The following is a 14,127-nucleotide window of genomic DNA, read 5'->3' on the forward strand; positions in this document are numbered from 1 at the left end:
GTGCGCGCCCACGTGTATCCTTGCAGAGATTCTTCCAGGCTGCCCCTTCCCGGAGCAGGATGAGAAAAGGAAGCAACCCCCTCACCCAACTTCACCCTCTTCTGCTCTTTCCGGTGCTGGCTTGCTTCTCCCTTCATGCTGCACTGAGTAAGGAGGTAGTGTGGAAGGGATTTTGGGAAAACCAGGATGTCTGGGTTCTTTATCCTTGCTTCGTTGGATCCTGGTTAATCCTCGTTTGCCCATCTTTAAGACGGGCCGGACCTGCCTGCCTGCGCAGAGGTCCATTAAGCCCTGGTGAGATAACGGCTGGGAAGCAGCTTTCCTTACGAAGAAGTGGCTGAAATGTTTGCACAGGGGCGCGCAGCCTTGTAGAATGCAGCGGTCCTAGTCTTTCACATGCACACACACCCACCTCGAATGCTGGAGGAAAACATTACGCCAGGGGGTCCCCAGAGTGGGATGTGGATTTAGTATCCGGTGAAAGGGAAACCAGATGATTGAGCTGCAAGCTTTGGGGCGTCACTCTCCCTACAACTAAGCCAGGGCCAGTAGAGAAGCAGTATGCTAGCGGGCGGCGCTGAACACGCATTCCTCTCGGACTCTTGACCGCTGGGAAGGAGGACGAGCTGGTCCTATATAGCCCTTTCTTCTTAGGCAAAAAGCCGGCCTACGCTGCCGTGAAGTGGAAGGAGATGGATGTCATGACTGTGCACTTCACAACTCACAAGGAATGGCAGGTCTGAACAAGTTTCCTTGATAAGAAAAGCCCTATGTCCGCCATCTAATCCATTCTTTTGGCAATTACTTATTGAGCACCTACTACATACCAGTTAGTTAGCTCCCGGGCAGCCCCTCCTTTTTTATTTTTTATTTTTTCAAAGTCGCTTAAACGCGACTAGAGGACAGAAGGAGGCACTCGGTAACCTAGGAGTCCTGGCTCCGCCCCTTCTGCCTTTGGCCTTGTCTGCTCCTCCCATCACTACTCAGAGGCGGCTACTGGCCCGCAACGAAGCCCGAAAGCAGCCTTGGCTCGCCGCTGCTGCAGCCTCGGGCTTCAAGCCCCGCAGCTGGGAAGACATCTAATGGTCCATCACTGGTCTGTTCTGCCTCAGTTTCGGGATCCATCCGGAAAGCTTTCGGATAAGGACTCTCAGTGAGCCCGCACTCGATTAAATCGGTCTGTCTCTCCAGACCCAGGAGGCGGGCTCGCCGCAGCCGCTTCAAGGCCAAAGCTAGAAGAGCCTACTGCGCACGCGCAATAGACAGCGATGGAGCCACCAATGGAGCCGTCCGGAGGGGAGCAAGAACCCGGAGCTGTCAGGTACCGAGCACTGGAGGGGCCGAGGGAGGGAAAAAGAGACCCGCGGGAGGGCAGCTGAGTCCTGGCCCGACCTGGACCCATCTTGCCAGCCTGGACTTTGGGGTATAAGAGACGGACTCGCACATAACAGCGGCGTGGGGACATCAACGCCGCTTTACCCCCAGGCTCCTGGACCTGCCCTGGGAAGACGTGCTGCTCCCGCACGTCCTGAACTGGGTCCCGCTGCGCCAGCTGCTCCGGCTGCAGCGCGTCAGCCGCGCCTTCCGGGCGCTCGTTCAGCTGCACTTGGCGAGGCTGCGCCGCTTCGACGCCGCTCAGGTGAGCCGGGACCGGAGCCCCGCCCCCGCGTGGGTACCACCCTCGCCCCTCCTCCAGTCCAGCCCCAGCGGCGCCGTAAACCCGCTCCGACCCCGGCTGCGAAGTCAACTCGGAGAAAGCACGGTGCCTCTCCTGGGAGGGCAGGTGGCAGGTCCTGAAGGTAAGCGGCCGCCAGGCAGTGTCCCGACTCAGGGACAGACTGAGTCCCCGTGCCTCCCGCCCGCAGGTGGGTCCACAGATCCCCCGGGCCGCGCTAGCCCGGCTACTGCGGGATGCCGAGGGACTGCAGGAGCTAGCGCTGGACCCCTGTCACGAATGGCTGTCGGACGACGACCTGGTGCCAGTACTGGCACGGAATCCACAGCTACGGAGTGTAGCCCTCGCCTGCTGCGGCCAACTGAGTCGGCGAGCGCTGGGGGCGCTGGCTGAGGGCTGCCCGCGTCTGCAGCGCCTTTCGCTGGCTCACTGTGACTGGGTGGACGGGCTGGCCCTGCGTGGCCTCGCTGACCGCTGCCCAGCTCTGGAGGAGCTAGACCTCACCGCCTGTCGCCAGCTCAAGGATGAGGCCATCGTGTACCTGGCGCAGAGACGCGGCCCTAGCCTCCGCAGCCTCTCGTTGGCAGTCAACGCCAATGTGGGGGACACTGCGGTCCAAGAGTTGGCTCGAAACTGCCCGAAACTCGAGCACCTCGACCTCACAGGTTGCCTTCGGGTCGGAAGCGACGCTGTAAGGTGCCTGGGCATGGGGGCGGTAAGGGGGGAGGTGGGCCGTCACTTTGGGGTAGGGTGGTGGGTTGTACTTGGCAAAGACCCATCAGAAAAAGAAAAAAAAAAAAAAAAAAAAAACCTCTGGGATATTTTTTTTTAAAGGCTAGTAAGCCTACAATTTAAAAAAACAAAACCAACTTCTGAGCCAAGACTGACACACTGAGAGGTGTCACATAAAGTTCATTTCTGGCATTTCTGCAACAAGGTTAGGCTTGAAACACCGGAAAGTACTAAGGGTTGGTACTCTCTAGGAGCCAGAAGCCCCCAATGAGCTGGGGCCTGCAGCCTGTAATTCCGTCCGGGACCCCTCCCTTAGGTACTGTAGAAAGAGCAGACGGTGAGCTGGAGGGGAGCCCGGTATTTGCTGGAGCCGGCTGCAGGGTTACTGGGCTGACCCTGCAGACCGGGCCTGCACCTAGCACCATCCTGCCCTTCCTCAGGACTTTGGCCGAGTACTGCCCGTCGCTGCGGTCACTGCGAGTGCGGCACTGCCACCATGTGGCCGAGCCCAGCCTGAGCCGCTTGCGGAAGCGTGGTGTGGACATCGACGTGGAACCGCCCCTGCACCAGGCCCTGGTGCTACTCCAGGACATGGCAGGCTTCGCACCCTTTGTCAACCTGCAGGTCTGACTGATTGTCCTTCAGGAGCACAGCTGGACTGTGTAGTCGGGGCCTGACTCTGAGCGGTCGGGAAACTGAACTGCGGGGGCCTGTGGTTGAGAGACCTCTGATATATCCTACCCCACCCTGGAATTTCAAATAAAGAGCTTTTTACCCCTTCTTGCCTGGTGTATGGGGATGGGAAGCTGGCATCAGGTCAGACAGAGTAACTTTTCCTGCTCTGGGGTCAGAAATGACCAGAATGAACTCACACCTTCTTTGAACCACCTTTACTGTGCTCTTGAAGGCAGCTCCAAGAATAGATTAACACTAGAGCAAGGAAATGAGACAAGACAGGATGGACGCCCAAGGTTCCGCATCCCTTTGGGGTCTGGAAGGCTCAGCAGAGTCCAGCCAGCGCCTCAGTGGAAGCGATACTTTCTGGCTGGCTTGAGGTTGATGTATGTGGCCTTCATCTCCTCAGCCTCAGGGTTCCGCACGTCTTTGAATCGCTCTCCCTTGGTGCTCACTACTTGGTTGTCAATGTATCGGATGAGCTTCTTGGGGGCCTGTCAGGCAATCAGGCAATGAATGACTGAAAGCAGGGGTCGGAGCTCCTCGTGCCACGTCCCCAGCTGCATCCCCAACCTTCTTACCTCCTTGGGAGCCATAGGTCGGTGAATCTTCTGATCCTCTGCACTATCCACCATCATGTACCTGCCGAAAACTGGCTGGCTGAAGCTCCTGCCACCCCGGAAGACCCTCCAGGGTCCAGCCCAGCCCAGACTTACTTCTGAAGGATGAAGGACTTCAACTCATCCTTCTGGGGGCTTCTGAGGCGCCTGGGCAAGTCCTGTGGATACAGGAGACCTATGCTAGGCCCAGTGGCAGCAACAGGGGAAACAGACGAGGACAGATAGGGGTGTGTGTGCTTAACAAGAAGCACATGGAGCTGAGGTCACTGGGCGTGGAGGGGCTGAAAGAGGATACCTGATTTGAGCCATCCCAGCCTGGAGGCCCCTCTTGCTTGCCCTCTACCAGCATCTGCACAGCTTCTTCCAAGTCCCCCCGAGCTTTGGCCAGCACCCACTGTGCCTGCTCCACAGAACAGGTAGGGAATACCTCCAAGAGCACATCTACTCCCGGCAGAAGTTCTTCCTCAGCAGCAGCGGCCTGTGGGCACAAAGTTAACAGTGCGCTACACTTCTTCCTCTCCCACCCAAGGTCCTCCATGGGAGTCCTCCTGCACCGGTACCTTATCTTGGGTGTTCCCAGTAGCAGCAGGAGACCTGGTCTCTTCTTTGAGCTTTTCAGGTTGCCTCGGGGTCTCTGGAAAAATGGGCACCTGACCTTGGACACAGAAACTCTGTGGGTGCAGGTTCACTCCAAGAGGCAGAGAGGGTATCAGATTTACCTGGGCTGGGGAAAGGGTGAGATCCTAATGCCAGATCCCCAAACTCACCTTTGTTCCTAGCATCACTCAGCTGCATGGAGAGCTTCCGCATCATGTCTCCTATTACGCCCCTGAAAGGGCAAAGAAGGTAGTGAGGGGAACCATTCTGCCCCAACCCCAGCCAGCCAGCCCCATCCTTTTTGCCCCAGCCGGGCCCTACCTGGGGATGTGGGCAAAGCCAGGGACATAAGCCTCCATCATCTCAGTGAAGGCCTCCATATCAAAGTTCTCCTCTGATGGGCCTGACGGGCCCAGGTCCTCCAGGACCCCAAGCACATAGGAGAAGATGACCTCATCCAAGCCACTGTAGGAAAGAGCAAGGCCCCTAGGCAGGACACTGGATATCTGCAACATCCCCACCTAGTCTAGGACTGCAGTCCTCAGTTTCATAGGGCGCGTGAGTGAGCTCAGTCCTTGAGACCTCTCTCCTCCCAACTCCTTCAGCTTTAGTTTTCAGTCAATCTAGTATAAGTGATAGGCACAGTATGAGAGATAAGACCATCTAAGCAGGGACTGGAGAGATGACTCAGTGGTTAAGAGTACTCACTGCTCTTCAGAGGGTCCTGAGTTCAATTCCCAGCACCCACATGGCAGCTCACAATATCTGATGCTGTTTTCTGGTGTGCAGATGTATATACAGACAGTATCCATAATACATATATATATTATTTTAAAAAAAATATATATATATATTAAGAAAGACCATCTAAGCAAATAAAATTCAGCTCTCCAGAGCTGGAGACATGGCTGAGTTGTTAGGAGCACTGTCTGCTCTTCAGAGGCCCCAGGTCTGATTCCCAGCACCCATGTGAAGTAACCCACAGCTGTTGATATCTGTCTGATGCCCTCTTCTGGCCTCACCTGCACACACAGAGAGAAACATAAATAATCTTGAAAAAAAAAAAAGTAGGTGCTAGAAATATGGCCCAGTGGTTAAGAGCACTTGCTGTTCTTGCAGAGGACCGGGGCTCAGTTCCCACCTCAGAACAGGACTGAATACTTTCTAACCCAGCTTTCACTGGCCAGCGGCCGCAGTATTATCTGGCAACATCCCCTCTGAAGTTGGCCTGGCCGTTCAGAAGGAGCCGCCCTTACCTGAGGTCCGCCTCTGGGAGGTGTGTCTGAACAAAGGCAAGGAGGGCTGAACTGACAATCCTCTCCAACTCCATGCTGTCTCTTCTGAAGGTACACAAGACAGAATTGCCAGGTCTCTGGCCTGCGTCTGCCCACTGGGCCACAGGGCAGCAGCTCCTCCTCTCCCTTGGAGGCTGAACCAGCTGCTGATGTCCTCCCAGCTCCTGCGCGCAGACTTGCTCCCTGGGCCACCCACTCCTACCTCCTTCAGCCCCAGACAGGGTACAGCACTGTCTCTAGACAGCTTCCAAAGGGACTGTGGCCCTCCCTGGCTCCTGTGGCTAGATGCTGAGGTCTTGGGGTCACATGCCTCCTGGCTAAGGAATCTCATCACTGAGAGGGCTACTTGGCCCCCAACTCCAACTACAAGGGGCCCCATTGTCCTTGTAAAGAAGGAGGTCTCAGGACCAAGATAGCCCTTCCCCCACCCAGGACAGGCCACCCACCCTTTGCACAAAGGGACTTTTTTTTTTTTTTTTTGGCTCTGGAGCCTATACAGAGGAGAAATTCTACATGGATTCTCTCCTCATGCTCAATCCTTGCCTGTCCAGCAGTCTGGGCCATGAAAGACCTTTGTCATCTTCCAGCCTATGGACCACTACAGTCTGGTCTTTGCCCACGTCAATCTCACACTGCCTCCTCACTTGTTCTACCCCATTGCCCTTGATGTCCCTAGCGCCTAGGAAAATGTCTACATTTAGCAAGTGCTAGGTACTTGCCAGCTTAATTCATCTGCATGCTTCTTAAAAGATGATTTTTATTTTCTGTGTACAAGTGTTTGCCTGCATGTATGTATGGGCACAAAAGTACATGCCTGGTGCTCATGGAGGTCAGAAGAGGGCGCCAGATCTGCTGAAACTGGACTTTCAAAAGGTTATTAGCCAACATGTGGGTATTGGGAACTGAACCTGTGTTCTTTGCAAAAGCACCAAGTGCTATTAGCTGTCAAGCCAGATCTCTAGCCTCCATTTCCATGCTTTCGAGGCCCTCAAACTCTACTTGGGAGTCAGGAATACACAGATGATAAGAATGGCTCAAGATTCAGAGAACCAAATGTCAGCAAATCCTCTCATCTGGAAGACTCTGGCAGCGTCTCAGAACGCACCTTTCCCAAACTCACCTCTTTACAGGTCCACATCCCCGGTAAACAAATACTACTCCCTCAACTACTGCATCTGAAACTTGGGGCCATCCTTGATTTTGCCCTGTCTCACCTTTCCCTGGACCCAAACGATCAAACCAAGTCCCACCGGCTGTTTCCTGCCGTGAACGCCTCCCCGGCACAGCTTCTGTTCCTGCGTCTCTACCAGCATTTCTCAGGCTGAGGTTACCAGGTTACCAAGACTTTTCAGGTCTTGGTCCACTGAGGCTGAACCATAGGACTCCCCGTTTTGTTCTGAACACTTTGTGGACAGTTTTGCTCGATGTTTGCCCTTTCAGCAACACCACCTATGTTTCCTGAGGTCACAGCCTCTGGTGTCCTCCCCCTTGTCCAGTATTTTCTCCCTGGGCCCCTGCCCGTTCCCTTCTCTGCTGCCTCTGCCTCTCCTTACCATGCGGCTTTCTCTGCAGGGCCTCATCCGGGCCATCCTTATGTCACCAACCCCCAAATGCTCATTCCTCTGGTTCAGTCTTTGAGCTACTGGCACCTTTACCTCACTGACACCACTGTATGGAAAGCTTACGCCCCTTGGGACATGCTCTCTTTTTAGTCCTCTCGGACCATCCTCTCTAAATGCATATCCAGACACCGCTAGTCCAGCCACAAGGCTAGGAAGTAACCATGACACCACCCTACCCCCTGATTTCCATCAGCCAGTTAGTTACCAAATCCTACCTATTCTAGTGCCTCTCTGTATGTGTGTAGAGTGTAGTGTAGAGGGTATTGCAGAGTGTAGAATGCAGGGTAGTGTATAGTGCTGTCCCATCATGCTGTGCCGTGTGGGTGCACCGGGCGGCTTGCTGATGGAGTGTGCATATGGAGGCCAGAGGCTGACATCAGGCTGTCTGCTTTAATCACTTCTCTGCCTTTTTGTTTGCTTAAGACAAAGTCTTTAATCCTATGCAGACCAGAACTCTCTATGCAGACCAGAACGGGCTTGAACTCACAGAGATTCCCCTGCCTCCCAAGTGCCTTGGGTTTTTTGTTTGTTTGTTTGTTTGTTTAACAGGATCTGTTGATGAACCCAGAACATTCCATTTTGTTTGGCTTTTCTAGCTGGCCATGGCACTCTTGTCTTGAATACCAAGTGCTGAAGTTACAGCTTTGTTACAGTTACAGGTTTGTTTTGTTTTGCTTTGGGGGGGGTGTTTGTTTGTTTGAGACAAGGTCTCACTATTCAGTCCTGGCACATACCATGTATAACATGGCCGTCACCTCAAAGGGATCCTCTTGCTTCTGCTTGGGATTAAAGGCAAGAACCACCATCCTGGATACATCTGTTTTTGTTATTGTTGGGTTTTGTTTTGTTTGTTTGTTTGTTTGTTTTTGCAAGACAGGGTTTCTCTGTGTAGCCTTGGCTGTCCTAGATTCACTTTAGAGACCAGGCCAGTCTCGAACTCACAGAGATCCACCTGCCTCTACCTCCTTGAGTGCTGAGATTACAGGTGTGGGCCACTGTACTTGGCTTGTTGTTATTTTTAATGTGGATGCTAGGGATCCAAACTCAGGTCCTTGTAGAGGAATTTTAATTCAGAGCATGAGTTCTCTGACAAGAGATCACATGCAAAGACCTTCTAGGTCTGTGTGATCCCACTGGAATACAAACATGCCTTTAATCCAGGAGACAAAGGCAAGCAAATCTAAATTCAAGGCCATCCTGGTATAGAGCAAATATCAGGTAAAGAAAAGTTTAGGTCCAGGTGTGGTGGTACATGCCTTTAATCCCAAACAATGAATGAAGGTAAAGATAGTTAGCAGAAGGAAGCACCCATATTTGAAAGTGATGTCTAATTGAGTGGCAGAAAAAGTGACGAATCTGAGAAAGATTTGACAGGAAGAAAAAGGAAAGGGAAGCTACTTAAGGGGCAATGGGGGTGGGGAGAAAGGAAGAAAGAGGGAGGGAAAAAGGGAGAGAGGAAGAGAGGGAGAGAGAGGGAGGAGGGAGGGAGAAGCATGGGGAGGAGGGCGCAGTTTTACCTGGACAGTAATACACAGGTTGAATGAGAGAACAAGCTAGCCACAGGTGAAGACAGAATGAACCAGAGAATGAGAAGGAGCCAGAAGATTAGAACAGATTGCTGAAATTAGTTTGATGCCAAGCAAAGCAATTCAAAGGCCGAGAGAAAAGCCACACAGAATCAGTTTGAATAGAATAGAGAGGAACCAGCCAGCCCAGAGCTCAGTAAAAACAAGGGTGAGGGGGGAAGGAGGGTGGGATTGGAAGGAGAGGAGAGAGGGGTCTACAGGGAGATACAAAGTGAATAAAGTGTAATTAATAAAAATTAAAATACCCACAAAGAGAGCAACAAAATCAGAAAATTTGAACACAGGGGTCTTCCCTGAGACTCATACTCCAACCAAGTACCAGGCATGGAGATAACCTAGAACCCCTGCACAGATGTAGCCCATGGCAGTTTAGTGTCCAAGTGGGTTACACAGTAATGGGAAGAGGGACTGCCTCTGACATAATCTGATTGGCCAGATCTTTGATCACCTTCCCCTGAGGGGGGAGCAGCCTTACCAGGCCACAGAAGAGGACAATGCAGCCACTCCTGATATGATCTGATAGACTAAGATCAGAAGGAAGGAGAGGAGGACCTCCCCTATCAGTGGACTTGGGGAGGGGCATGTGTGAAGAAGGGGGAGGGAGGGTGGGACCGGGAAGGGAGGAGGGAGGGGCTTATGGGGGGATACAAAGTGTAATTAATAAAATAAAATTTTAAAAAATATATTAAAAAAAACAAGGGTGAGTTTATACAACAGTAAGTCTCAGAGGCTGAAAATGCTCTAAGTCTAGGTTAGATTGTATGGAGGCTAGAAGCTTCCAGGACTAGCTAGGCCTACAGACAGAGGCAGTAATCATCCAAGATGACAACTGAAACAGGGAAATAAGTTACTCTTCGAGGTTGCCATGCTCACAGAGCCTGCACTTCCCACTGAAGCCTCTCCCCAGCCTTACACCCAGGCTCTCTCCTCTGTACCCACTCTGTGCCATTTCTTCTCCGAAGGAGCTTCCTAACTACCATCTCTCCCCCAGCAGCCCCTTGTGCCCAGCACGGCTGTATGACCCACTTCAAATCCAGAAGTGGGGGCTGGAGAGATGACTCGGTGGTTAGGTTACTTACTGCTTAATTAGAGTACCAGAGTTTGTATGTGAGCATCCACAACAGGAGGCTCCCAACAGGATCTGGCAGTCTTTATCGGGCGCACGCATGTGTACACACACACACACACACACACACACACACACAAAATAAATAAATAAATAAATCCTTTAAAAAAGGGTGATATGGTGGCACGTACCTTTAGTCCCAGCACTTAGCAGAGGCAGGTAGGGCTCTGTGAGTTGAGGGCAGCCTGGTCTACACAGGAGTTCCAGGCAAGTCAGGGCTACAGAATGAATCCCCGTCTCAAAAATAAACAAACAAATGACATCAAACTTAACAGTGACTTTCCATTACCTCTAAAAATCGTCCAGGGGCCTTTGATCTAGGGCGTTCCCCATCTATTTCTCTCCAGCCTCACCACTCCTCTCCATCCAGGCTTGCCTTCAGCTTGTCAACATTCAAGTCCGGACTTTTCAGTCTACTCACCGCTACCCAACACCCTCCCAACAGAGCACACTTTTCCTTATTGGGGCTTTTTGTAGCTACAGTTAGTAAGTTATGTGGGCACTGTTTAATGTTTCTTCTAGTTATTTCATGAAGGCAAAGATGACTTTCCTATTTCTTTCTTCTCTGTGCAAATTGCTTCAACCCAGCTTATACACTCAATAGCCTTGGGAACTAGGCATTCAAAAAAATCAATTACTCCCCTGTAGAGGAATTTTAATCCAGCCACAAGGCTACTCTGCTTGCTATACAGACATGCCTTTAAGCCCAGGAGACAGAGACAAGCAGAGTTCTGAGGTCAACCTGGTATAGAGCAAGTTTCAGGTAAAGAAAAGCTTAGGTCTAGGTGTGGTGATACAAGCCTTTAATCCCAGCACTTAGGAGACAGAGGCATGCAGATCTCTGAGTTCTGTTTAGGCAGTTCAGTTGAGTCAGTGAGTTGAGGTCATGGTAGTTCAGTTCATGGAATCCAGAGGCAATTTTTAACGGGAGAGTTTTAGAGGAGGTTGAAGAGAGACCAAGCTAGAAACAGGTGAAGACAGCAAGCCAGAGAATGAGAAGGAACCAAAAGATTAGAACAGATTGCTAGAGGTAGTCTGAGGCCAAGCAGAGCAATTGAGTCAGAGGCAGAGAGAGAAGCCAGATTGAATTAGTCTGGACCAGAACAACTGAGCTGAACCAACCAACCAGAGCTCAGAAAGAGCTAGAAAGGGTGAGCTTATTCAGCAGTACTGGAAACATTCTAGGCCTAGGTTAGATTGTATGGAGGCTGGAAGCTTCCAGGACTAGGCCTAGGTTGGCAGAAGGAGGCGGTAAGCCTCGGAGATGACAACGACATCAGGTGAAAAAAAGTTCCTTTTGCACTCCCCTCTGCACCCTCGAGGAGTGAAGAAAACCCAGTGAGCTTAGTGAACCTGCCAGAGTCACCTGAATGAACTGCAGTAATTAGAGCTACGTGCAGGGCGGGGACACAGCTTGGTGCTGAAGCCCTCAGCTGGGTCCCCAGCAACTCCCCAGTGTCAAGTTAGGGGTAACTCAGAGGGTGGGGATATCAAATTTCCACATGTGCTGGACCAGCTACCTGGTCCCCTCGGTGATAAGAGTAGCTGTGACAGAACAAAAGTCACTTTGGAAAGGAGGACTGAGTAACTCCAGTCTCCCAAGGGTGATGATCACCTTCTCGCCCTTAGCCATCGGCCCCATAGGCAGAACACCTTACACAGGCATTCTGGCCCCCATCATGCATGTCTCCTGAAAAGGCAGCCCCTCCAGAGACCTACCCCGACTGCTGACAGTGGCCAGGGAACCTCTGCAGGCAAAAAGACACTTGGCTGCTATATGAAAGCTCTCAACTTATAGGGAAGCTTTTTGGGGGATATATGTGATGCCTCTCGGTTTTTGTTTTTGTGTAAATTTTCTTTCTTCTCTTTCTTATGTACACAGTGTTCTGCCTGCATGCCAGAAGAGGGCACCAGATCTCATTATAGATGGTTGTGAGCCACCCTGTGGTTGCTGGGCACTGAACTCAGGACCTCTGAGCCATTTCTCCAGCCCACAGCTGGGTTTTTAACCAATGTGTAGGGTCTACAATGTTGTTACTGGGAAACTCATCCCTGTCTTCAAAGGAAAAGCCTTCCTCCCTGGAGGTTCTATGGCTGGTTTTTCTGCTAAGGGACCATCATCTCTCCTGTTCTTGAACTGAGCAAACATGGCCCAGATTTTAAAGCTTGCCACATCTCCCTTCCCATCCCTTTCTATCCTCCCAAATTTCCCTGGCTTGTCTTCCTGCTTGAGAGCACCTTCTAATCTATTCTCCCAAAGTTCCTAAGCTGGGAAAGACAGCTTCCCCAGGCAGTCTGAACATCATGGATTTTTTTGGTTTTGTTTTGTTTTCTGGAGTAAAACCGGGATTTCCATGAGATTTTTCCAAGTTGCAATCAGGATTTCCATGAGACTTTTTAAGTTATAGGTACAGCCCACAGAACCCCATCACTTCTTTGGAGCCCCAAATCAGAGATCACTATTTGCTGGTACCTATGAAATGTGACAATCACTGTGCCACAAATCCCGCTAAAACGCCTCTGATGGGGCCCGGAGGGATGGGTGCACCGTTAGAAACACGTTTTGTTCATGAATTAGACCTAAGTTTGAGTCCCAGCACTCACTCAGCCCACAACAGTCCCTAACTCCAGCCCCCCAGGGATATCACACTCTCTTTGAGTACTGAGGGTTCCAGACACCCACAAGGTACACAGACATACATGCAAGCAAAACAGTAACATATATATCTCTATCTATCTATACTTAATTATATATATAATTCAATAAATCTAAAGACATTAGCAAAAACACCCCTAATGATGGTAAGAACTGTGTCTACTGACTGCATATAAAGCATTGTGTTAAATTTCTTACTCCTCAGAACAGCTTTAAAACGTGGACAATTCTACTATGCCCATTACCTGAAAGGAAACAAAGGCACTGAAAATTTGAGAAACTTTCCCAAGGTCACAGGGTAGGTAATGGCTGATTCACACTCAGGCAGCTTGGCTTCAGAAGCCTCTGTGCTAACTACCACCCCGCCTCTCGTGGTGCCAGTGGTGTGGCCCAGCCCTGTACCGAGGGTCTCTCCTGCCTGGCGGGCAGTCCTGCCGACATCAGAATCTTTGCTTGCCCACCCCCTTCTCCCTGCTCAAAACACCTTTCCCTCTGCCTCTACAGGCACCATTTCTGCAGGACTCACTTCCTCTCTACAGCCAACTAACTCGGCTACCCATCCTCACTGCTCCGAGATGGCTTGGGACCCTCCCAAAGGACTAGGTACGGGCCTGCACCCTGCAGACATTCTATTAGAGGTACCGGGCTAGAGGGATTCTCTCAGCGACTTAGTGCCATGCTACTCCCGTGGAATGGCTCTCCATAAATAGGACCTGAGGGCAGGCCATGTGGATAGAGAATTCCTGGGAAGCAATGTGGAAAGGAGTCCTGGGGGGCTACGGGAGTAGCAAGGGGTCTAGCCCAAAGGTCTTCACTTCTCTTCTCCCGTTCCTTTTAGAAAGTCATGATGAAGCATAATGAAGGCCCCAGCAAATACCATTTCACCCTGATGCCCTCGGCAGGTCTTAGAGGTACCAAGGGCATTGTGGGGAATAAGGGATCCCCCATCCAAAGTCAGGCAGGTGCACAAACCCGGGGAGGTGAAGCACAGGAAGCGGCATCCCGCTGATGGCCGACCCTTGAAGCAAGAGCTTTTTATAACCGTTAGCAGGGCACTCGCAAGCCTCCAGAATAGCTGGCCTGAGGACACAGAGATGCAGTAGCCGCCTTGGAAGGGGGTGAGTCACATGACGAAATAGGCCTAAACAAGCTAGATGTTCCTCCGTACAGGCCACGGAGACATTTAGAGAAAGGGTCCCGCCGACCCTCCCCCCCCCAGGGGGGTACCATAAGGGAACGCCAGGAGGGGGTACCCTGTGTCAATGCTCTCTGCCATTCTCCTAGCCCTAGACCCGGGGCTGGAAGGGAAATCACCTGCTCCGTCAGGCGCCGCCGGCGACTTGTCCCGCGCGGTGCAGTTCTTATCCCCCTACCCCACCAACGAGATCAAAGGCGGAGCCAGAGCTGGTCCCTTCTGGAGGACGCCATGGTGGCCATTTTTGAGAAGGGCAATTTGCCCATCCCAGGGCGGGGCTTCCTTCCCGGTTTTCAAACGTCTTAGCGTTTTTGGACCGGCTCCTCCGGTAGCCATTTTTGTTTTGGG

The 14,127-nt window shown here is 51.8% G+C and overlaps 3 protein-coding genes across 13 annotated transcripts in view; 2 read left to right on the plus strand and 1 right to left on the minus strand.

The window, feature by feature from the left end:
* Nucleotides 1-16: 16 nt before the first annotated feature.
* Fbxl15 (F-box and leucine rich repeat protein 15) lies at nt 17-3,187 on the plus strand. Of its 4 annotated transcripts, none has more exons than XM_060390631.1 (6): nt 17-155; nt 655-737; nt 1,192-1,321; nt 1,486-1,639; nt 1,866-2,366; nt 2,848-3,187. In XM_060390631.1, the coding sequence occupies exons 3-6, from the start codon at nt 1,269-1,271 to the stop codon at nt 3,082-3,084; spliced, it is 945 nt and encodes a 314-aa protein (XP_060246614.1). In that variant the 5' UTR covers nt 17-155; nt 655-737; nt 1,192-1,268; the 3' UTR covers nt 3,085-3,187. The 4 variants fall into 4 exon arrangements, with proteins under 4 accessions (XP_060246614.1, XP_060246615.1, XP_060246613.1 ...); XM_060390632.1 differs by having other exon boundaries at nt 17-147; XM_060390630.1 differs by lacking the exons at nt 17-155; nt 655-737 and adding an exon at nt 963-1,096.
* Nucleotides 3,188-3,282: 95 nt separating this feature from the next.
* Nucleotides 3,283-14,037, minus strand: Cuedc2 (CUE domain containing 2). Of its 8 annotated transcripts, XM_021650291.2 has the most exons (10): nt 13,899-14,026; nt 10,060-10,165; nt 5,556-5,639; nt 4,621-4,764; nt 4,470-4,531; nt 4,263-4,357; nt 3,998-4,180; nt 3,799-3,860; nt 3,664-3,724; nt 3,283-3,576 (listed from the first exon to the last, which is right to left on the minus strand). In XM_021650291.2, the coding sequence occupies exons 3-10, from the start codon at nt 5,627-5,629 to the stop codon at nt 3,430-3,432; spliced, it is 828 nt and encodes a 275-aa protein (XP_021505966.1). In that variant the 5' UTR covers nt 5,630-5,639; nt 10,060-10,165; nt 13,899-14,026; the 3' UTR covers nt 3,283-3,429. The 8 variants fall into 8 exon arrangements, with proteins under 8 accessions (XP_021505966.1, XP_060246621.1, XP_060246620.1 ...); XM_060390638.1 differs by lacking the exon at nt 10,060-10,165 and having other exon boundaries at nt 4,263-4,336; nt 5,556-5,636; nt 13,899-14,037; XM_060390637.1 differs by lacking the exon at nt 10,060-10,165 and having other exon boundaries at nt 5,556-5,636; nt 13,899-14,037.
* The window catches only part of Mfsd13a (major facilitator superfamily domain containing 13A), a 36,192-nt gene continuing 35,630 nt past the window's right edge, over nt 13,566-14,127 (plus strand). The window contains exon 1 of the mRNA XM_060390615.1: nt 13,566-13,702. The gene's annotated coding sequence lies outside the window, so the exon portion shown is untranslated. The remainder of the gene's footprint in view (nt 13,703-14,127) is intronic.

Source organism: Meriones unguiculatus, chromosome 1, assembly GCF_030254825.1.
Source record: "Meriones unguiculatus strain TT.TT164.6M chromosome 1, Bangor_MerUng_6.1, whole genome shotgun sequence".
NCBI classification, from domain to species: Eukaryota; Metazoa; Chordata; class Mammalia; order Rodentia; family Muridae; genus Meriones; species Meriones unguiculatus.

Bases quoted from the DNA above. Each gene is read 5' to 3' on its own strand.
- Fbxl15 (XM_060390631.1), top strand. From the start codon at position 1,269: ATGGAGCCACCAATGGAGCCGTCCGGAGGGGAGCAAGAACCCGGAGCT. The intron at 1,322-1,485 runs GTACCGAGCACT...CTTTACCCCCAG, and splicing joins CAAGAACCCGGAGCTGTCAG to GCTCCTGGACCTGCCCTGGG. The intron at 2,367-2,847 runs GTAAGGTGCCTG...GCCCTTCCTCAG, and splicing joins TTCGGGTCGGAAGCGACGCT to GACTTTGGCCGAGTACTGCC.
- Cuedc2 (XM_060390634.1), bottom strand. From the start codon at position 13,585: ATGCCGCTTCCTGTGCTTCACCTCCCCGG. The intron at 5,640-13,556 runs GTTTGTGCACCT...GTGTACCTTCAG, and splicing joins CCTGTGCTTCACCTCCCCGG to AAGAGACAGCATGGAGTTGG. The intron at 3,861-3,997 runs GTATCCTCTTTC...CTGTATCCACAG, and splicing joins GCTGGGATGGCTCAAATCAG to GACTTGCCCAGGCGCCTCAG.